General features: G+C 38.8%; 1 protein-coding gene across 6 annotated transcripts in view; it reads left to right on the top strand.

The window, feature by feature from the left end:
* KCNN2 (potassium calcium-activated channel subfamily N member 2) overlaps positions 1 to 24,640 on the top strand; it is a 582,895-nt gene that overhangs the window by 546,350 nt on the left and 11,905 nt on the right. For all 6 annotated transcript variants that reach the window (XM_055536519.1, XM_055536520.1, XM_055536523.1 and 3 more), the window contains one exon: positions 16,793 to 16,903. In XM_055536519.1, coding sequence (XP_055392494.1) covers positions 16,793 to 16,903 — 111 coding nt within the window. The remainder of the gene's footprint in view (positions 1 to 16,792; positions 16,904 to 24,640) is intronic.

Below are 24,640 nucleotides of genomic sequence, written 5' to 3' on the forward strand. Positions count from 1 at the left end.
AGAAAACATTGGTAGAATTTATGTCAGAGAATGTTTTGCCTATATTCTCTTCTAGGAATTTTATGGTGTCTTGTCTTATATTTAGGTTTTTAAGCAATTTTGAGTTGACTTTTGTGTAGGGTGGGAGAGTGTGTTCTGATTTCACTGATTTACATGCGACTGTCGAATTTTGCCAGCACCACTTGCTAAAGAGAACGTCTTTTCCTCGTTGTATGTTCGTGCCTCCTTGTTGAAGATTAATTGCCCATAGGTGTGTGGGTCTATTTCTTGGCTCTGTATTCTGTTCCATTATCTGTATGTCAGTTTCTGTGCCAATAGCGTGCTATTTTGACTCCTGTAGCCTTGTAGTATTGTCTGGAGTCTGGGAGGGTTATGCCTCCAGCTTTGTTCTTTTTCCTAAGGATTGCTTTGGTGATTCTGGGTCTTTTGTGGTTCCATATAAACTTTAGTATTATTTGTTCTATTTCTGTGGGAAAATATCATGGGTAATTTAATAGGGATCACATTGAATCAGTAGTATGGCCACTTAAAAATATTAATTCTTCCCATCCAAGAGCATGGGATATCTTTCCATTTCCTTGAATCATGTTTCATTTTCTGTATTAATGTTTTGAATTTTCAGCATGTAAGTCTTTCACCTCTTTGGTGAGATTTATTCCTAAATTTTAGTGGGGGTTTTTTGGTGTGATTTTAAAAGAGATTGCTTACATTCCCTTTTTAGTATTTCACTGTTAGTGTAAAGAAATGCAACCATTTTCCATATGTCCATCTTTTATCCTGCTATGTTGCTGAATCAGTATATCAGTTCTAGTAATTTTTGAGTGGAGTCTTCAGGGTTTTCTTTGTATATATTTTACCATGTCATCTGCATATAATGACAATTTTACCTCTTCTCTATGAATTTGAACACATTTTATTTCTTTTTTTTGTCTGATTGCTGTGCTTAAAGACTGCCAATAGTTTTTAAAGAGAAGTGGTGAGAGCTGCATCCTTGTCTTGTTCTAGATTTTAGTAAGAAGGCTTTCAGCTTTGAGTATTATATTGGCTACGGGTTTGTCATAAACAGCTTTTACTATGATGAGATATATTCACTCTATACACATTTTCATCAGGATTTTTATCATAAATGAATATTGAATTTTATCCAGTGCTTTTTCTGCATCTATTGAGGTGATCATATGGGTTTGGTCCTTTTGCTGGTGTAGAGTATCACATTGATTAATTTGCATGTGTTGAACCATCCTTGTGAACGTGGGATGAATCCAACTTGGTTATGGTTTTTGGCCTTTTTTATGTGCTTTCAGATTCAGTTTGCTAATATTTTGTTGAAAATGTTTCTGTCTATATTCACCAAAGATATTAGCTTGTAATTTTCTTTTGTAGTAATGTCTTTGGTGACAGTGGTGTTACAGAATGTCTTCAGGAGTGTTTCTTCCACTTCAGTCTTTTCGAAGAGTTTGAGAAGTATTGGCATAAGTTCTTTGTATGTTTGTTAGAATTCTCCATTGAAGCCTTCTGATCATGGGTTTTTGCACTTAGTGATTTTTTTTTTTTTAATTAATGACGATTCCATTTCTAGTGACTGGTCCGTTCAAGTTATCTATTTCTTCTTGATTCAGTTTCAGTGGGCTATATGTTTCTCAAAGGTTGTTCATTTCTTTGAGATTGTCCAATCTTTAAGATTGTCAACTTATAATTTTTCATAATATTCTCTTGGTTTGTTTTTTTCTTTCTCTGCAGTATCTTGTTATTTCTCCTCTTTCATTTCTTATTTCATTTGGGCCATCTGTCTTCCCTATAAGCCTGGCCAGAGGTTTGTAAATTCTGTTTACCCTTTCAAAGAACGAACTCTTGGTTTTATTGATTTTTTTTGTATTTTTTTAAATCTCTATTTTATTTATCTCCTCTCTGATCTTTGTTATCTCCTTCCTTCTGCTGAATGTAGGTTTTGTTTGTTCTTTTTCTAATTCTTTTAGGTGGTGGATTAGGTTGTTTTTGATATTTTTCTTGTTTCTTAAAGAAGGCCTGTGTGAACTTTCCTCTAAGAATAGTTTTTGCTGCATGCCATAGGTTTTGAATGGCTGTATTTTTGTTGTTATTTTCCTCAATATATTTTTAAATTTCTTCTTTGATTTCATCATTGATCCATTTGTTTGTCTGTTTTCGTTTTGCTAGCATGTTGTTTAGTCACCAAGTAATTGTTTCTGTTTTTTTCTCATTTCTTTTTCTGTGGCTGATATCTAGTGTCATGCCATTGCAGTCAAAAAAGATGATTTAAATAATTTCTGTTTAGGCTTGTTTGTGGTCAGTCCTAGAGCATGTTCCAAGTGCACTTGAAAAGGATGCATATTCTCCTTCTTTTAGCTACATTGTCTGTAATAACTCTAGGTATTCTGTTGTATCATTTAGGGTCTCTGTTGCCTTATTGATTTTTGTCCCAAATATCTGCTCATTGATGTGTGTCCTATTTTTCCTTGAATTTTGCCATTTTTATTATAATATGTCTTGGTGTAGGTCTACCTGTGCTTCCTATATCTGGATATCTGTTTCCTGCTTTAGGTTTCAGAAGTTTCCAGCCATAATTTCTTTAAATACATTTGCAATACTTTCTTCTCTTTCTTTTCTCTCTGAGATCCCTATTAGGCATAGATTGGCATTCTTTATATTATCCCATAGGTTGCTTATGTTGCTTTCATATTTTTTTTTAATTTGTGTTTCTGTCTGCTCTCTTGATTGCGTGATTTCAATTATTCTATCATCTATATCACTTATTCATTCTTCTGCATTATTAATTCTGCTTTTCGTAGTCTTTAGTTCAGCTCTTGTTTCTTCACATGAATTCTTTAATTTCTCTTGGCTCTTCCTTATGGTTTCTAATTCCTTTTTATAGTAATCTGCATTTCTGTTGATAGCCTTTCTTAATTCCTTCAATATTCTCACTGTCTCCTTGTTGAATTCAGTGACTACTAGACCAAATAGATCTCTTTCATTGTTTGTTCTTTCAGGAGAATTCTCTCAGTTTTTTAATTGGAAGTGGTTTTTCAGTTTCTTCATTTTACTTATATTTCTTTGCTGGCAACCCACTCCAGTATTCTTGCCTGGAAAATGGTATGGACAGAGGAGCCCGGTGGGCTATCGTCCATGGGGTCGGTCACAAAGAGTTGGATACAACTGAGCAAGCAGGCACGAGTTTAGGAGAAACAATTATCTACTGTGGTCCTTGAGGGCTATTTTTATGTTGGAATGCTCCTGTGTAGCTTGCATGGGTTTAATATTTTTGGTGTGAGGGCCGTTTGAAGTATGGATACCTGTCACCTTTTTCCTCAGTGTATGCTGGCCATCATCCCCTTGATAGGAGGTGTGACTGATGCTGTGGTGATTGGATCCTGCACTGGGTATTGAGTGGGGCCTCCTCTTTGCTCTTTGGTTATCACTGCCCTATCCAGCAGAGAAGGCGATGGCACCCCACCCCAGTACTCTTGCCTGGAAAATCCCATGGATGGAGGAGCCTGGAAGGCTGAAGTCCGTGGGGTCGCGAAGAGTCGGACACGGCTGAGCAACTTCACTTTCACTTTTCACTTTCATGCATTGGAGAAGGAAATGGCAACCCACTCCAGTGTTCTTGCCTGGAGAATCCCAGGGACAGGGGAGCCTGATAGGCTGCCATCTATGGGGTTGCACAGAGTCGGACAAGACTGAAGCGACTTAGCAGCAGCAGCAGCAGCAGCAGCCCTATCCAGGACAGGGTCTGCTCCCTAATTATTGGAGTGGAAGCCCCCAGCTCCATTTCTGAGCTGTGTTTGTTATGCACTGTGAGGTTGGCAGGATTGGCATGGTCCCACTGGGAGAGAAGTCACTGAGTATTCTTCTGCTGGGCCTGTTCACCTATGACTATACTCTGTCGTGTCACTTTTTACCCATTGTGTGGGCTCATAAAGTAGGTTGTAGTTGGCACTGCTTTTGGCCCCAACATAGGGATGCTGGCAATCAGCCCTGGTGCCTTTCACACTTCGTTTTTCACGAGGCCACCAGCACAGATCCGCTGGAGTAAGACCCCAGGACTGTAGTAGTCAAGCACCTGTACCGGCTGTGGGTGCTATTGAGGCAGCTCACACCCTGGCCTGACCCAGCCTCTGTTGTACACACCCACAAAATCTACAACTGCTGTGTGCAGATGCGACCCAGCCACAGGAGCACAAGTTGTTCATTAAAATGTTCCATGGATGCTGAATTTACAAAGCTGGCAGTGGAGTTGTAAATCTGCAGCTTGTGCAGCCACAAGGAAAGATTTCAGCTCTGCTTCCTAAGTTGCACAACCCCTGGATCTCAGCTGTGATTTCATTCTCACCTCTGTGCATGGACAACCACTGGCATCTGCTCCCAGAACCACCAAGGTGGTGGCTGGAGCAACCAGAGCCTGCCCAAATGGGAGGGGACTGGGGCAAGGGCCAGGCTGTGCAGGCCTGCCTGTGTGGGAGCCTGTCATAGAGTCCATGGGGGCAATAGCCAGAGGTGGGGAAAGAGGCTAGAATGGAAGCCGCACTCCTGCCTTTGTGTGCCATTTGACAATGGCACTGTACTTTTATGGCAGCCCAGGGTTCTTCCCTGAACACTCCTAGTTGCTGCTTCCCACAGTCCAGCCCACTCAGGCTGTCTCCATGCGGCCAACAGCAGCCCTCTCCATAGCTCTATCTTCTAAACCCGGTGTTCCAGCACGCAGTCCCTAGCTGTACCAGCATGTGTGTGTCTCAAGTTGGGGTGCACAGGGCAGTCGCACAGACTATGTGTGTAGGTCTCCCTGTGTCCTGCCACTAATGAGTTGTTGTGCTCTCCTCGGAATCTCTGAAGTTTCTTTTCTGTCCCAGCTAATCTCCCTGCCAGTGAAGTGATGGAGAAGGGAATGGCAACCCACTCCAGTATTCTTGCCTGGAGAATCCCGTGGACAGAGGAGCCTGGTGGGCTGCTGTCCATGGGGTCGCACAGAGTCAGACACGACTGAAGTAACTTAGCATGCATGCATGCATTGGAGAAGGAAATGGCAACCCACTCCAGTATTCTTGCCTGGAGAATCCCAGGGACAGAGGAGCCTGGTGGGCCGCTGTCCATGGGGTCACACAGAGTTGGACACGACTGAAGCGACTTAGCAGCAGCAGCAGTGAAGTGAGGGGACTTCCCAGGATGTGGGAACCTCTACTTACCATCAGAACTGCCTTCCAGAGGGACAGAACCTGTTCCACTTCCTTTTTCTTTTTTTCTACTTGATTATTGTAGAGGTCTTTCTTGTCCTTTCAGATGTTTGAGGTCTGCTAGTGTTCAGTAGGTGTATTCTTGATGTATCTGTGGTAAAATATGTGTTCCATATCCTACTTCATCATCTTGATTCCAATCCCCTAACCCTCCCCTTTTTGAGGAGGCACTAAAGACTTGAGGATTTATTGTTGTGGATGTTATGATAAAATTTGGGATGAAGTTTAAATGGCTTTATTCTTTTGATTAGAGGTAGGCAAATAATGTTGTTAAATCATAGAATTTCCCTTTTTGTTAATACCAACTAGTTTCTCAGTCTCTCCAACTTTATTATAAAGCAATTGATTTGCTTAGCATTTAAAAATTTACCCTATCTACCATTTTATATCTGTACATAAAGATGCAACACAAGCTGAAAGCTGTCATTTTTCCTTACCTGTGAGTATATATGATTGTTTCAAGAGTAGAATACAGCCTCATTCATAAGAGTATCTCTTGTCTTATATTAAAATGAAAGTCATTCATTTTTAATTTTTGCTTCTCTAATTCCATAAAATTATGACAGCTTTGTTGGCCCTTTAACTATTTAGAGTGGATAACTGCATTTTTGGCATAAATTATTTTAAAATCTGGAGCAGTATTTTCACATTCCTTCAGGTAGTGATTATTATCTAATAATAGGTCCTCTATTGATAGTGAACATTAGATTTCAACAGAGTCCACTATGGATTCCTCAACAAAAGTGAGGTCACTTCAGATTTGAGTGATTTAAGCTTCTTCCATCATATTGGTAATTCCGTATTTAAAAAAGCAATGCATAAAAGTTTTCTAGTTCATAATCATTTAAAAATCATATTAGTTAATTTTTAAAATTTTATTCAGGGAGCAAAGTATTTAATCATTTTTTACACCACATTAGGTTAAGAACACTTCATAATTCTGTCGTCATCAAATTTACCAGATATCAAAAACTCTTAACAAGGTCACATAGCATCTTAGTTGTCAGAGTTCAGTAGTTTTCATCCTGAAGGGTAGGAACACTACCCTTGGGTATGTTAGGGTATGTTAGGGTATTTCTTTAGACATTTGTAAAAGGACCATAACTTAGCCAGAGCTTATATGAAGAGAATGACTGATATTAAAGAAAGCTAAACCTAAAGTATAATTATATTCCTGCTACTTCCTGTCTGCATTTAAGCATTACTTTTCCCCTGCCAGTAGAAGTAGGAGTCTTGAAAAATGAGACTAAAGCCATTCCTTGGTGTTGCATGTGTGAATAAGGAAAAAGAAAATCTTTTATCTGTCTTACACAAGTTGACATGAGGTGTTTAATTCCAAGTGATAATTTTGAAGAGGTTTTTACTTTTATTTTTGCCCTTTGGCTCTTTCTGATGTTGTTGTTCAGCCTATAAGTCATGTCCAACTCTTTGTTACCCCATGGACTGCAGCACATTGGACTTCCCTGTCTCTCACCATCTCTGGGAATTTGCTCAAACTCATGTCCATTGAGTCGGTGATGCCATCCAACCATTTCATCGTCTGTCGCCCCCTTCTCCTCCTTCAGTCTTTCCCAGGATCAGGGTCTTTTCCAATGAGTCAGCTTTTCACATCAGGTGGCCAAAGTATTGGAGCTTCAGCTTCAGCAACAATTCTTCCAATGAATTTAGGATTGATTTCCTTTAGGATTGACTGGTTTGATCTCCTTGCTGTCCAAGACACTCTCAAGAGTCTTCTCCAACATTACAGTTCAAAAGCATCAATTCCTCGGTGCTCAACCTTTTTTATGGTCCAACTCTCACATCCATACATGACTACTAGAAAACCATAGCTTTGACTATATGGACTTTTGTTGGCAAAGTGATGTTTCTGCTTTTTAATATGCTATCTAGGTTGGTCATAGCTTTTCTTCCAAGGATAAAATATCTTTTAATTCATGGCTGCAGTCACCATCCACAGTGATTTTGGAGTCCAAGAAAATAAAGTCTGTCACTGTTTCCATTTTTCCCCATCTATTTGCCATGAAGTGATAGAACTGGATGCCATGATCATTTTCTGAATGTTGAGTTTTAAGCCAGCATTTTTACTCTCCTCTTTCACCTTCATCAATAGGCTCTTTAATTCCTCTTCACTTTCTGCCATAAGGGTGGTGTCATCTGCATATCTGAGGTTATTGATATTTGTCCCAGAAATCTTGATTCCAGCTTCTGCTTCATCCAGCCTGGCATTTAACATGATGTATTCTGCATATAAGTTAAAAAAGCAAAGTGATAGTATATAGCCTTGATATATTCCTTTCCCAATTTGGAACCAGTCCATTGTTCCATGTCTGGTTCTGTTGATTCCTGTATACAGGTTTCTCAGGGGACAGGTAAAGTGGATTGGTATCCCCATCTCTTTCAGAATTTTCCAGTTTGTTGTGATCCACAAGTCAAAGGCTTAGTCAGTGAAGCAGAAATAGATGTTTTTCTGTAATTATCTTGCTTTTTCTATTATCCAATGAATGTTAGCAGTTTGCTCTCTGGTTTCTCTAACTTTTCTAAGTTCTTGGTTCACATAGTATTGAAGCCCAGCTTGAAGGATTTTGACCATTATCTCGCTAGCATGTCAGATGAGTGCAATTGTGCAGTCGTTTGAACATTCTTTGGCATTGCCCTTTTTTGGGATTGAATGAAAATTGTCCTTTTCCAGTCATGTGGCCACTGCTGAGTTTTCCTAATTTGCTGGGATACTGAGTGCAGCACTTAACAACATCATCTTTTAGGATTTGAAATAGCTCAACTGGAATTCCGTCACCTCCACTAGCTTTATTAGCAACAGTGTTTCCTAAGGTCCACTTGACTTCACACTCCTGGATGTCTGGCTCTAGGTAAGTGACCACACCATTGTGGTTATCTGGGTCATTAGACCTTTTATGTACAGTTCTTCTGTATATTCTTGTCACCTCTTCTTAAACTCTTCTGCTTCTGTTAGGTCCATACTGTTTCTGTCCTTCATTGTCTCCCATTTTGGAAAGCTGTGTTCATTGAATCTCATCAAATAAAAGCCCATTGAAAAGATTGTGTCCTTAAATTCTTACTATAGTTTCTATTTTGTGCCCAACAGTTAGAAGAGATGATAGGCCTTTTCAGCCCTAAGGCTGAATTCTCCACCATTGCCCTCAGCAGACCTTCACTTCTCCCCAAGAAAATTTCTTAAGAAATAAGGCAGCTGCTTTTAACTGAAAGTTGTTGTGACCCTCTCATATTCAACTCATTGTCTCTACAATGCCACCTAAATTTTCTAAACTATCAGCACTTTGAGTTGGCAGAGCTGCCCTTCCTGTCTCTGAAATACGTGTGCTCACATTGGCACCATTGCTAAGAAGGAGATTTAGACTCAGAGATGACTCATTGTTGATGACCAGGTCTATGCACCGCTTCCTTCTTTCCAGCCACTGAAGCACAGGGAGGAGCTGAGCAAGCAAATCAGCCTGAAGGAGAGTTGGGGTTCCTAAACCCAGGTTTTACCACTGAACTCAAAAAGCACACACATACCTTCTCCCTGCTTCCTTAGGATGAGGACATTTTAACTGACCTCTACCCTCCTATCAACAATCCAGTTCATCCTTGAACAACATGGATTTGAACTGCATGGGTCCACTTATATGCAGATATTTTTCAGTAGTAAATACTACATACTACACAATCTGTGGTTGATTGAATTTGTGAGTAGAGGGCACACTATAAGTTGTACTATAAGTTATACTTGATTTTCAACTGCAAGGAGGGTCTGTGTCCCCAGCCCCCTCTTTGTTCAAGGGCCAACTGTATTTGAAGATACTCAGAGGCAGGGGCATTTTAATAGAGGAAATTTGTCTTCAAAGTTATTTTGAATATTGTTTATTCTCATGACCTAAAGAGATCTTGTAAAACTCCAGTGGGATATAATACTAAAGCTGAATGCTTGTTTTATGCATTTTTATGAAAAAATAATTGTGTCAGAAAAGTGCATTGAAAATATATTTATTGTTCTAGGGTATTGAGTCAATCAACTCCAGGGACAGAAAAATGGGCAAAGTTTTCAATTTCCCTTTAAAGGAAACATTAATATTTTAAAATGAAAGTAATCTTTCAGCTATTTCATTAATTTAGGTGTATTTTTGGTAGAAAATATGATTTTTTCAAAATAACTGTATGTTAACAAATTTTTATTAGTGATAGTCCATCAGTCAGCTATAAAACTGAAGCTTGACCTTTTAGGAGTTATTGTAAGACAGAAGGATAATTTAACAGTGGAATCATTTGAACGTTAGCAAATTTTTGCAGTCATTCTCTGTGGTGGTGAGTATTCTGGAACTACCCTCCATGTTAAAAATTTCATTATTATTATGTTGAATATTTGGCAGATGCCTTTTTCAATAAGGAAGGAATCAAAACCTTTTCCCAGTGTGCTGTTAAAGGAATTTCCATTTCCATAGGCTTATATATTAAGTTATTAAAGCTTGATCCCAAAGTGGTGCTTCAACATGATTTTTAGAAGTATATTTGTAGGATGAGCATCACTAGTGATCTCATGTAAAAATATGTCATATCTCTGAATTTTTTGAACTATGTGATAAATGATCTTGGGGAAAATGAGCTACTTGAACTTCTTACATTCTAGGGATTGACGTGGCTTCCCATGTATGTGCTATATTAGAGAAGAATACAGCAGAGAAAGGCAGTACATTTTACTTATTGCTGTATTTATAACATGAATGATCTACAACATTGTGTTCATTTCTGCTGTACAGCAAAATAACTCAGTTACATATACACATGTGTATACTCTTTCTTACACTCTTTTCCATTACGGTTTATCCCAGGAGATTGCATACAGCGCCCTGTGCTATACCATAGGACCTTGTTGTTTATCCATGGTATATATAATAGTTTGCATATACTAACCCCAAATTCCCAGTCCATCCTTCTCCCTTCCCACCCCTCCCTTGGCAACCACAAGTCTGTTTTCTTTGTCTGTGAGTCTCTCTCTGTTTTCTAGAGGGGTTCATTTGTGCCATATTTTAGATTCCACATATAAATAATATCATATGTTATTTGTCTTTCTGTTTCTAACTTCCCTTTTTATAATAATCTCTAGGTCCGTCCATGTTGCTGCAAATGCATTCCTTCATTCTTTTTATAGTTGAGTAGTTTTCCATTGTATGTATATACCACATTGTCTTTATCCATTCATCTGTTGAAGGACATTTAGGTTGCCTTCATGGCCTAGCTATTGTGAATAGTACTGCTATGAAAATAGGGCTGCATATGTCTTTTCAAATTATAGTTTTACCTGGATACATACTCAGGAGTGGAATTGCTGGATCATGTGGTAGCTCTATTTTTAATTTTCTGAGAAACCTCCATACTATTTTCCATAATGGCTGTACCAAATTACATTCCCACCATCAACATAGGAGGGTTCTCTTTTCTCCACATTCTCTCCAGCATTTATTGTTTGTAGACTTTTTGATGATGGCCATTTTGACTGGTGTGAGGTGATAGCTTGTAATTTTGAGTTGTATTTCTCTAATAATTAGTGATGTTGAGCATCTTTTCATGTGCCAATTAGCTATCTATGTCTTCTTAAGAGAAATGCCTATTTAGGTCTTCTGCCCATTTTCCAATTGGCTTTTTTGTTATTGAGTTGTATGAGCTCTTTGTATATTTAGGAGTTTAAGCCCTTTTTGGTTGTGTCATTTACAAGTATCTTCTCCTATTCTTTGGGTTATCTTTTTTTGTCGTTTCCTTTCCTGTGCAGAGACTTCATTTCAATTTGTCAGCATCTAAGACTCTCCAGGTGTTGGGATTCAACTATAGCTTATGTATTCTGATTGTCTTTTGTCTGCTCACTTTAATCTAGCATAATGAGCAATACTTATACACACACACACACACACACACACATATTAGTTTTCTGAGTATCTTGAAGTGGCAGGTTAGTTATTTGCTTAGTTTTTCTTATTAGCACAAATGAAATGAAAGAAAAGTAACCAGGATACATTTTCTGACTTTGGTGAAAGAAGTATGACTCATCTCGTTAAAGGCATGCAGGGATTTTAATTTCGGAGAGTAACATATGTTAGCCCCAACTGTTTCTATATCCATTGTGATCATGGCAAGATTTGAAGAGAATGTTGTAAAAGCATATTTACATTCATTCTTATTCACTTTATGAAACAGAATGGCTCAGGAAGTAGATACTGAGTCGACAATAATATCACATCATTTCTTAAATTACTATAATCATTAATGTGTTAGCAGTAACTTACTTTGAACCTAGAAAACTTTCGGGGATAAGCCAGCTTCAGTTTGCATAATTGTAAAAGTTACTTTTTTGAAATCCTATTCTATACATATCAAAACATCTTGTGATTTATTACGAACTTGGAAGGTATAAGACTTACATATAAGGAGCTAAGGACTTTGGGAAAAAAGGTTTCTAAGTGGCTTTTGGGGTATAATTAAAAGGGTGCGAGTGTGATCATGGAGTGAGGGATATAAGGAATAGTTTCACTAATTACTTAACTGTCAGATTCCCTTGCTTCTGCACTTTGCAACAGACATACTAATTGTAATATACAAAACTTTTGGTGAGCTAGAGAACACTCAGCAAGAAATGGGCCAGCAGCAGGAAAAAGCAGAGCTCAAGAATAAACACAAATAAAAATCAACTTCCAAATGCTCTTGATACCAGTGATTTTCCACTCCTGTTGGGATTTTGATTTCTTTCCAGAAGAATTGGACCAGTGGCCTCCTGCCACCGGAGAACAATATTCAGCATATAGTGCCAACTTCCATTTATAGCTATTTCTCTAGTGGTCGAAGCCCCTCCTTTTTTTATATTCGCTGTTTATTAAAAAGCCACTGCTGCTCTTGACTTTCTCATTGCTCATGATTGATGAGTGCCGGCAGCAGACATGCAACAGGTGACCCTGTACTTGTCAAGAGAATGTTCTCATGCCATGGGTGGGTACTGATGGCTAGCCTGAGTGGTTACTTCTTCCTTCCATTGATTCAGGCTAACCTCTCTTACTATAACTTATTTAGATTTTGTGGCAATATAATAGGTTTAGATACTTCAAAAGGCCATTCTTTTCCTTCATTAGTACACAGCCCTAAAATCACTTTATTTCATTGTCTACACATGGTCCCTGTGAGCTGAGAGGGTCAATACTGAGAGAGTTAAAGCTTAGGGCCCTTTAAGGCGTCTGCCTGCAATGTGGGAGACCTGGGTTTGATCCCTGGGTGGGGAAGATTCCCTGGAGAAGGAAATGGCAACCCTCTCCAGTATTCTTGCCTGGAAAATTCCATGGACAGAGGAGTGTGGCGGGCCACAGTCCACGGTGTCAAGAAGAGTCGGACACGACTGAGCAACTTCAGCTTCACTCATGGCCCAAAATATCAGCATAGCTAACAACACAACTCAGACATTGCTGACCCTGTGCTCTCTACCCTCTTCATTTATGGTCCTTGTTTATCGTTTCCTGAAAGTCTTCATAAGTAAGTGAAATGACTCAAGTAAAAATCTTTATCTTGTGTTTAAAATAGAGAGCAGTTGATGTAGCTTGCCATTTTCTCTCCATATCCTCCTTCACTTAAAGCAGTGACTCTATGTTGGAATCACATGGAGCCCTTTAAAACATTCTAGTCACAAGATAACTTGACTTAAAAGTTGTACCACTCAAACAATAAGAATAATGTTTTGCCTTATGTTGATAACTAACCATAGTGCTCAATTTTTAAACATTCATACTTTAAGAGTTTATAATAAGCTGAAGTTTTGCTTAGAAATACAGTGCTCTATATTGTGTCATGGATATGGAAATGATCACAAATAGGAATATATGTGATCTTACATATGGATAAAGGTATTATGAGACGGGGTAAAGGGTGGAAAATATACCAATGGTAGTCAGAGTCCATAATTGAATAATTACTTACTCTGCCTTAATTGCCTCATCTCTAAAATCAGAAGGTTAACAGTTATCAAGACAGTATGGTACTGGCACAAAGACAGAAATATAGATCAATGGAACAAAATAGAAAGCCCAGAGATAAATCCATGCACATATGGACACCTTATCTTTGACAAAGGAGGCAAGAATATACAATGGATTAAAGACAATCTCTCTAACAAGTGGTGCTGGGAAATCTGGTCAACCACTTGTAAAAGAATGAAACTAGAACACTTTCTAACACCATACACAAAAATAAACTCAAAATGGGTTAAAGATCTAAACGTAAGACCAGAAACTATAAAACTCCTAGAGGAGAACATAGGCAAAACACTCTCTGACATACATCACAGCAGGATCCTCTATGACCCACCTCCCAGAATATTGGAAATAAAAGCAAAAATAAACAAATGGGACCTAATTAACCTTAAAAGCTTCTGCACATCAAAGGAAACTATTAGCAAGGTGAAAAGACAGCCTTCAGAATGGGAGAAGATAATAGCAAATGAAGCAACTGACAAACAACTAATCTCGAGAATATACAAGCAACTCCTACAGCTCAACCCCAGAAAAATAAATGACCCAATCAAAAAATGGGCCAAAGAACTAAATAGACATTTCTCCAAAGAAGACATACAGATGGCTAACAAACACATGAAAAGATGCTCAACATCACTCATTATCAGAGAAATGCAAATCAAAACCACTATGAGGTACCATTTCACACCAGTCAGAATGGCTGCGATCCAAAAGTCTACAAGTAATAAATGCTGGAGAGGGTGTGGAGAAAAGGGAACACTCTTACACTGTTGGTGGGAATGCAAACTAGTACAGCCACTATGGAGAACAGTGTGGAGATTCCTGAAAAACCTGGAAATAGAACTGCCTTATGACCCAGCAATCCCACTGCTGGGCATACACACTGAGGAAACCAGAAGGGAAAGAGACACGTGTACCCCAATGTTCATCGCAGCACTGTTTATAATAGCCAGGACATGGAAGCAACCTAGATGTCCATCAGCAGATGAATGGATAAGAAAGCTGTGGTACATATACACAATGGAGTATTACTCAGCCATTAAAAAGAATACATGTGAATCAGTTCTAATGAGGTGGATGAAACTGGTGCCTATTATACAGAGTGAAGTAAGCCAGAAAGAAAAACACCAATACAATATACTAATGCATATATATGGAATTTAGAAAGATGGTAACAATAACCCTGTGTACGAGACAGCAAAAGAGACACTGATGTATAGAACAGTCTTATGGACTCTGTGGGAGAGGGAGAGGGTGGGAAGATTTGGGAGAATGGCATTGAAACATGTAAAATATCATGTATGAAACGAGTCACCAGTCCAGGTTCAATGCATGATACTGGATGCTTGGGGCTGGTTCACTGGGACGACCCAGAGGGATGGTATGGGGAGGGAGGAGGGAGGAGGGTTCAGGATGGGGAACACATGTATACCTGTGGCGGATTCATTTTGATGTTTGGCAAAACTAATACAATTATGTAAAGTTTAAAAATAAAATAAAATTAAAAAATAAATAAATAAAATCAGAAGGTTAAACCAGGTAGGTCTAAAAACCTCTGGCCTCTTTCTCTGATGATATGATCAGTATCACTTCATTTCTGAGGATATTGATTTCTCCACAGAGCTTGGTGGATGGAGATATTTAAACCCTCTGGAAATACTGTATTTAAACAGCATTACCCTATTAGTAAGACCATCTCTGTATATTTGTAATTATCAGATTGTGGCAATACAAAACAGTGTATTTTCTTTTCCTCTCCTCAATCTTGTCCCTCTTTGTAACAACTCATTCAGAAGATAAAAAAAATTCCCTCTTTGGTTAATAGTTGAATGGCTAAACTACACTTATTAATTCAAATAAAGTGATTCTACAATTACATAATAAAACATAAGTATGAATTATGAAGAAAGATCATTTTCTTAGGTTGAATTTTTTAAGGTTAATAAAGATAGGTAAAGGTTAGGTTAAATGTTTTCTTAAACTACAAACTTTGTCACTTTAAATGTGAGCATTTGTTTGTATAAGTAATATGTATTCAATATAAATAATGTGGACTGTTAAGGAAAGCACAAAGAATAAATTAACTTACTGGTATTCCAGCCATTGAGAGAGAAACTCTTTTCACGGTTGGGCTTCTTTGCTTCCCAAATATGAATTCCTTTTAAAAAAATAAAATTAGAAGCAAGTTACATATACAAGTTTTTAACTTACTTGTCTAAATTTTATAGTCTTTAGATATTATAGGAATAAAATTTTATTATTTTTAGAATATGAAAATGCTGTAAGTAATAACCAATCCCTTAAACTTAAATATTTAAGATGTAGACCACAGTTTTAAGAGGCTGCAGAGTTGCTATTAAAACTAGTGATTTTTAGACCTATTGGGAATGAGGAAAATCAGGTTTCCTTGTGGGGATCTGAGATTCTCTTGGAGGGCTATTCAGTGAGCATCCTATCATCTTAGCTAACATAAAGGGGATGCTATTTAAAAGTAGTTTAAAAGGATTCCAGTCTGTTGCAAGATCCCCAAGTACCATAACCTGTTTGTGCACCTCTTCTGTGGTTCATTGTTGTCTCTGTACCTAGACAGCTAGGTAGTCTCAGTTCTCTGTGGTTCTCCCCAGGTTGAGGCTCTGTCTAAAGCAGGGCCTCCTAGCCTGGGCCCTCCCATAGGTGCCCCAGCTTTGCCTCCTGACCCCAAATGTAATCATTGGTCTTTGAATCATGAAGACCTCATGCCTCACAACTTGGAATGCATGCACCTTGACCCCAGAGCCGCAGGGCTTTCATCTCTGGGGCATGGCAGTATCACCCTTCTCCTAAGAGGTCCGTACGATAGCCTATAACTTAGAGAAGGGACCAATGTTGAGTTTTTCAAAATCAAGGTAGCACGTGCCTCTCTTCATACTGGTGAACATCTGGAGCAGTAGGTGGTTATCCCTGACCTTTAGCATTTCCTGTATGTGTGTTGTCCAGGTTCAGATCTTTCTGCGATCCTTTCTGTTCTGTGCGTGGACCAGTTTGAAGCTGTGCATACAATGCATCTCTTTCCATTCCTGACCTTTCACGATTGACCATCCTGAAGACTGCTGGTTTTTTCTTGACAGATTATAGAATTTTACTTTTTAGAGAATAATTATTATTTCCTTTCTGTGAATTTATGCTCAGACACTGATTTATATTTCCATTTTGCTCTGTCTTTAAGTATAACTGATTTGCTCTGTTTTTAAGTCTGAAAATTCAGCAAGTTGCTCTTTTACCGTTCATTTCATATAATTAAAATATGTTCGATACAAACATCCTGCTTTAGTTCTTAGTTCAGCTACTTTACATTTTTTAACATCAGTCTAAAGGCATGTTACTTATGTTTATTGGCCATGTAGTTTCTGTCATATTGATGGAAGACAGCGATGATTACAGTGTACTTTTATCTCTAGGTAGTCATGTACATGGTACAAAACATTATTTAATGAGGCTGAGACCAAAAATAGTAACTCTAGGGGTTTTCTCTTCTCTCCTGCTTTTCAGGGTGCTGGTTGCACAGCCCTGGTGGTAGCTGTGGTAGCAAGGAAGCTAGAACTTACCAAAGCAGAAAAGCACGTGCACAACTTCATGATGGACACTCAGCTGACAAAAAGAGTAAGTTACCTCCCCTGTATCTCCAAAGGGAAGAGTCGTGTTTTTTCTTTCTTTGTTTTAAATCATTTTATATTGGGATATAGTTGATTTGCAATGTCATTATAGTTTCAGGTATATAGCAAAGTGATTTAGTTATACATGCTCTAGGGTCTCCTCCTGATGCCAGTCCCCTAGTCTGGGGAACCCTATGTGAGTTCAGACCTTCACTCCTGTGGGAGAACAGAGGGAGAGAATCCTGTGATATAATTATTCTTCAATGTGAGGGTTGCCTACCTGCAGGGTATGGGACTGGACTGAATCACCAAGGCACCCCTCCTACCGTTTCGTTGTGGCTTCTTCCCTTGGAAGGAACTTGTCTTTTTTGGTAGGTTCTAGTCCTTTTTTGCTGATGGTTGTTCAGCAGTTAGTTGTGATTTTGGTGTTTTTGTGAGAGAAAGTAAGCGCAGATCCTTTTACTCTGAGTCTTGTCCAGAGCTCTTGTTTGCTATCACTGTTGGGCAATAATAGTTTTACTTTGACATCTGAAGCTGAAATGGCATGGTTTAAAGTGAAAGCATTCTTGAAGTCAGTTCCATTTTTTCACATGGAGACTAAACTTTTCCTAACTTTAGGTCAGTCAGGAAATAATTGGGAAACCTTGGTATTTACTCAAGTATAAAAATAGACCACATAAGTCTAAAATTGTTGGGGTTCTGAAGGACTGAGCAATTTCACTTTCACTTTTCACTTTCATGCATTGGAGAAGGAAATGGCAACCCACTCCAGTGTTCTTGCCTGGAGAATCCCAGGGACGGGGGAGCCTAGTCGGCTGCCATCTATGGGGTCGCACAGAGTCGGACACGACTGAAGCAACTTAGCAGCAGCAGCAGCAGCTGTATTCCAGGGATCAGAGAATTTTAAACTTTCATAATGCTCTTCCTTCAGCAAATCAGATGAAAGTTGTGTCTCTTCCTGCTTGGCAAAAATAAGACTTGTGTTCTCACTAATGTTGCACTTGGGTCCCCTTTAAGGATCTAGATCTGAGAGCTAAGTGGCCTTCCTTTAGTTTTAACGACTAGGACTGATTTCCCCAAACTGATAAGTTTTCTGATGTTAGTGCTTTTCTGTTGTAAGTTCTTATATACATTTGATAAATTTCCTATCAATAGTGTTGAATTATGGAGAAGGAAATGGCAACCCACTCCAGTAATCTCACTTGGGAAATCCCGTGGACATAGGAGCCTGGTAGACTCCAGTCCGTGGGGTCACAAAAGAGTCAGACACAACTTAGAGACCAAACTACAACAATGTTGAATTCAGAGTCATATTGTTTGTAGAAAGCTTTTTCAGTAAGAAGTACTGTTCTACTTTCAAAATTCACATTCTGCATCATGCTTATTGGGCTTCCCTGATGGCTCAGACAGTAAAGAATCTGCCCCAAAATGCAGGAGACCTGAGTCTGATCCCTGGGTTGGGAAGGTGCCCTGGAAGAGAGCATGGTAACCCACTCCAGTGTTCTTGCCTGGAGAATCCCCAAAGACAGATGAGCCTGGCGGGCTGCAGTCCATGAGTCTCAAAGAGTCAGACACAACTGAGTGACTAAGTGCACACACACATCATGTTTATGCTTTAATTCTATTATCTCACTATTTCTTAAAAGTGAAGCTACTTTGCAATATCTCTTGTGACCAGAGTCTTTAATAGGTCTGAAAAAGACACTCAAGCAGGCTTGCTGACAGATCTGTTTTTATAGGCAAAATGTCACTAAGTACAAGAGCAAATGTTAAGATGGCATTAGAATCAAACATAAATTTCCAGTTTATGAGAGCCATTCCATTACTATACTCAATACAGTATCTGAAAATGATAGCCTTTTTGTGGTTCTCTCTGCATTATTTTATATAGTTATCAATAAATGTCATTTGTCATAGTTACCAATGAATGGAATTGATTCCTTTCCATTTAGTTATTTATGGAATTTTTAAGTGGGCCCATTTATAATTTTTAATAAAGAAGGACCTAAAAGCCACACATAGTTACTAACATGACAGATTCAAAAGACAAATTCAAGGGTGCTCCTTATTGCTAGAGAAAACTACAACCGTTCCCTGAAACACTCCTGATGGTCAACAGGAGTAATAATGGTCACAACATTTTGAAATCTTAATATGAACCTAAAGAAAAAGCAATATGAATGTTAAAAGATAGATTACTCTTGCAGGAAAAAATGTAACCTTCCAAGTCTTCCACTGTGTATCTTAACAATTTCCATGAAAAGTTATCCCCCATGCACAAAATTTGAGGAACAATTTTATACAGAAATCTTATCTCTGTGGGACTACATTCACCACACAAAATGCAGTGTTTGAAAGTAGAACACACAATTCACTCGGCACTAACATTCAGAGGACTGTCCTGTGTAGTTACAACCGTTTACATGACACACTGCAATTCAAAACTGGCCGGTGGCCCATGTAACCAGAATATTCTAAGAATTTCAAAAAGAAAGCATAATAGCAATAACTTATCAGTAGACTTAGTGAGACAGGACCAGCTATTTAACAGATATCTAGCAAATCACGTTACAGAGACAGTCTGTTTACTGTGCTAAAGCTTTGGGAAGTATATCACTATTACTGTACATTCAGGTCTGAACCAAGAGGAAATCTTGGCGTTTGGCCCTCTGGTTACTTACGTTTTGGAAAGAAACTGGAAAACAAGCAATTCTGAGAGCCCAGACATAATTTTTCAAGTCCCTAGATGTACCATGAAGGATAATTATACATATTAATGTCCACAGTGGGTGTTTCCAATCCTGCTAAGAATTCTCAATCAGATCCATAATAAGAACACTATTATGCAGTTATATAATTTTCTCTCTTGCAGGTCTCTCAACAAGTGAACAGAAATTCGAGAGGATTTACTTTGTATAGCTTTTATATCATGCTTGGCTACATATCCTAGTGGGTCGAAATACAAATGCATGAAGCCCTTGCCCTGCTCCATTCACCCTGCCCCAGGTACCTGGTCTAAAGAAGGACCAGGCTGGTGAGAAAGGTTGGTGCCCTAAGCACATCCATCTCTGCTGCTACAGGGGCAGAGAGCACACATCCTGCTAAGCTGCACAGACTTAGTGACCTTTGTTTCTCCGTGGGCATCCTGGAGGTATCACCCATAGTATATGGAGCAACAGTTTACCATAAATATCAGAATAAGAGTTAAGAAGCCCTTCTGCTTCTTAAAGCAGATTATGTTCCTTCCCCTTGAATTTTGGAAGACATTCATAAAAGCCCCTAAAGGAAGAAGCAAGAAGAAGAAAATAGAAAAAGACAGAAATATATTTATATATATAACTTATATACAAGTTGAAAAAGAAAGTAGTAAAAATCAAAGGAAATTTATAAGCAAAGTAGCCTGTTATATAATGCTCTATGTATCTTGTAGGATTGAACAAAGCAGATATTCAGTTAAAAGTCAATCAGCTATAAGAGGTTTTGTGGTTTATAAAGTATTGTTTCACTTAAAAATATATTTTACCTTAGTACCTATGACTTTAATATGTTGTTGATTCATCAGTAATTATAAAGTAATGTCATGTCCTTTATACCTGTGAAGTAGGTTGGAGTCATCTGGAGACTATTACTATTGGGTTGGCCAAAAAGTTCCTTTGGGTTTTTCCATAACATCTTACAGAAAAACCTGAACTAACTTTTTGGGCACCCCAATACTTTTAGTAGTATAAATTTCTTTGTTGTTGTTGTTGTTCAGCCACTGAGTTGTGCCTGACTCTTTGAAACCCCATGGACTGCAGCATGCCAGGCTTCCCTGTCCTTCACTGTCTCTGTCCACTGAGTCCATGATGCCATCCAACCATCTCATCCTCTGTCACCCCCTTCTCCTGCCATCAATCTTTCCTAGAATCAGGGTCTTTTCCAGTGAGTTTGCTCTTCATATCAGGTGGCCAAAGTATTGGAGCTTCAGCATCAGTCCCTCCAATGAGTATTCAGGGTTGATTTCCTTTAGAATTGACTGGTTTGATCTCCTTGCTGTCCAAGCGACTCTCAAGAGTCTTCTACAACACCACAAGTTTGAAAGCATCAGTTGTTTGGCATTCAGCCTTCTTCATGGTCCAGCTCACACATCTGTACATGACTACTGGGAAAACCATAGCTTTGACCATACAGACCTTTGTCAGAAAAGTGATGTCTCTGATTTTTAATATGCTGTCTAGGTTTGTCATAGCTTTCCTTCCAAGGAGCAAGTGTTCTGTCAGAACTCTCAGCTATAACTCGTCCCTACTCCCCTCCAGTCATTCCTCTACCATCCCAAAAAACCTTTTAAAATACATCAAGGATGAGCATTGGATCATTTTTGAAAATTGTATGGACTTAACCAATTTGACATTTGCTCTTTGTAGATGAGAATCCAAACCAAAATCGGATGCTATGTTCTGTTCCAAACACTCCTATGTTCAACATGTTTTTTCTCAGTACTGCTTACCCAGTTTTCTCGCTGCCTCGCCAGTCTGTGTTCTAGGTTCTTATTCTGTGTCTTGAGCTGACAAAACCAGGAAGGGAGGATATATCAGATCCCTTACCAGTCTTCCAGGCAGTACAGCTGCTCAGAGAGCTGAGACCTCCAGTAAACAGCCCTTCTCCTTGCTAAGTGGGGAAGGGCCTGTCCCAACCCCAGGCAGTGCTGGTCAGTCACTTCCCTCTCCACTCTTTAAAAACAAGGTCCTCCTGCAAAGCTGAAGTCATCAAAACAGAAATATAGATCAATGGAACAGGATAGAAGGCCCAGAAATAAACCCACACCCCTCTGGTCAGTTAATCTATGACAAAGGAAGCAAGACTATACAATGGAGAAAAGACAGTCTCTTCAGTAAGTGGTGCCAGAAAACTGGACAGCTCCATGTGAAAGAATGAAATGATAATATTCTTTAACAAAATTTACAAACAGCTCATGTGTCTCTATATCAAAAACAAACAATCAAACCCAAAAAATGAGCAAAAGACCTAAATAGATATTTCTCCATGGAAGACATAGAGATGGCCAAGATATACATGAAAAGATGCTCGACATCACTAAGTATTAGAGAAATGCAAATCAAAACTACAATGAGGTATCATCTCACACCAGTCAGAATGGCCATCATCAAAGAGTCTCCAAACCATAAACACTAGAGAGAGTGTGCGGAAAAGGAAACCCTCCTACCCTGTTGATGGGAATGTAAATTGGTACAACCACTATGGACAGCAGTATGGAAGTTCCCTTCAAAACTAAAAACAGAGCTACATACGATCCAGCAATTCCATTCCTGGTTTTATATCCAGAGAAAACCATGATTCAAAAGGATATGTGCACCCAGCGTTCATTGTTTACAATAGCCAAGATGTGGAACCAACCTCAATGTGGTACATATATACAACGGGATATTCAGTTCAGTTCAGTCGCTCAGTCGTGTCTGACTCTTTGCGACCCCATGAACTGAAGCACGCCAGGCCTCCCTGTCCATCACCAACTCCTGAAGTTCATTCAAACTCACGTCCATTGAGTCGGTGATGCCATCCAGCCATCTCATCCTCTGCCGTCCCCTTCTCCTCCAGCCCCCAATCCCTCCCAGTGTCCGAGTTTTTCCAGTGAGTCAGCTCTTCGCATGAGGTGGCCAAAGTACTGGAGTTTCAGCTTTAGCATCATTCCTTCCAAAGACACCCGGGACTGATCTCCCTTAGAATGGACTGGTTGGATCTCCTTGCAGTCCAAGGGACTCTCAAGAGTCTTCTCCAACACCATAGTTTAAAAGCATCAATTCTTCGGTGCTCAGCTTTCTTCACAGTCCAACTCTCACATCCATACATGACCACTGGAAAAACCATAGCCTTGACTAGACGGACCTTTGTTGGCAAAGTAATGTCTGTGCTTTTGAATATGCTATCTAGGTTGGTCATAACTTTCCTTCCAAGGAGTAAGATTACTCAGCCATAAAAGGAATGAAATAATGCCATTTGAAGCACCATGGATGGACCTGGAGATTATCATACTAAGCGAAGTAAATCAGACAAATATCATATGATATTGCTTATATGCAGAATCTAAAAAAATGATACAAATGAGCTTATTTACAAAACTGGAACACACAGAATGAACCTATGATCAGGGAGAAAGGGTGGATGAGGAGGGATAGACTGGGAATTTAGGATTGTCATGTACACATAGCTGTGTTTCAAATAAATAACCAACCAGGGCCTACTCTGTAGCACAGGAAATTCTGTTCAATATTCTGTAACAAAATAAATGGGAAAATAATTTGAAAAATAATGGATACTTGTATGGGTATAATGGAATCACTTTGTTGTACACCTGTAACTAACACACTATTGTTAATCAACTCTACTCCAAATAAAAATTAAACAAAAGCCGGGTCCTCCAACCTGAGCAACTTACACTATATTCAATTTCTTACCTTTTTTTTTTTTTTTTTTTTTTTTAAGACAAATATTCTTTTATTTCTGTTAAACTGAATATACAATTACTGTTCCCTAGGCAACCAACTTTTGCTTATAACTACAATTTCACGTTAACAAAACACAGATGGTGAAAAGACAACTTTGATTGTGTAGATCTAATTACAATAATAAATAAAATAATTTATACAAGTTTTTTTTTTTTTTTTTTTTTTTTTTTTTACCTTTTTCTATAGGGGTCATATTCATTAAAGCCCTAGAGGCTAATTTTGGCTTAACCTTCTCTAGTATAGGAATGACTCTTGGTTTATTTCTTACCTTTACAAAGGATGTCAGTGTCAGATGGAAGAGCCTTCTGAACAGACTCCTACCTCTGTGAGGAAGAAAAATGTGTTTGCATAAGAGTGAAGATCCAAGCATTAACTGGAGCACGTTTTCACTTCACTGTGGGTGGTGGTGATGTCACTTAACATGCCCTGCAGGTGTTCGGCATCCCATGTTTCAGTCATTTTTCTGTTGGTTGGAGAATGTTCCCTGTGCAGAGTCTAATGAATATCCAAAGGAAGTCACAACTAGAAGCAGTCTTAAGATACCAGCCATTTTCTTAAAGTGGGTTCTAGCAATACAGTTTCACTCAAAAAGAAAACATTTCAGCACTAAGAAAAAGGATTCACCATCAGCCACCAAGGCTGATGCTTTCTCTGCTAACATGGAAATATACACATGCCTACTTGGGCCATAGTTTTGGTAAATTATCATACTCTCTCTTATTGTAATTCTAAGTGCTGTAAAGGACTGACAATAATTCTGTTTAACCTTCTCATGTTAGAGAAAACTCAAGTTCTACAAGGTTAGCTAACCTCCTTGACCTGACTTGGTTGGTCCAAAGTCAAGGACTTAAAATCTGTTTCTGAAGCCCAGTTCATTGTTCTGTCTTTCCCCACCACACTGCCTTTAAAAAAAAAAACAAAACAACTTTTTATTTCCTATTGCGATATAGCCAGTTAACAATGTTATGATAATTTCAGGTGGACGGCAAAGGGATTCAACCATACATATACATTGTATTGTATCCCTATACATGTATCCATTCTCCCACAAACTCCCCTCCAATTCAGGCTGTCACATGACACTGAGCAGAGTTCCCTGTGCTATAGAGTTGGCCCTTGTTGGTTATCCACTTTAAATATCTAGTGTGTACATGTCCATCCCAAGCTCCCTAACTATTCATTCCCCTAATCTTTTCCCCTGACAACCATAAGTGTGTTCTCTAAGTCTTTGAATCTGTTTT

This window comes from Bubalus kerabau, chromosome 10 (assembly GCF_029407905.1).
Source record: "Bubalus kerabau isolate K-KA32 ecotype Philippines breed swamp buffalo chromosome 10, PCC_UOA_SB_1v2, whole genome shotgun sequence".
In the NCBI taxonomy this organism is placed as follows: Eukaryota; Metazoa; Chordata; class Mammalia; order Artiodactyla; family Bovidae; genus Bubalus; species Bubalus kerabau.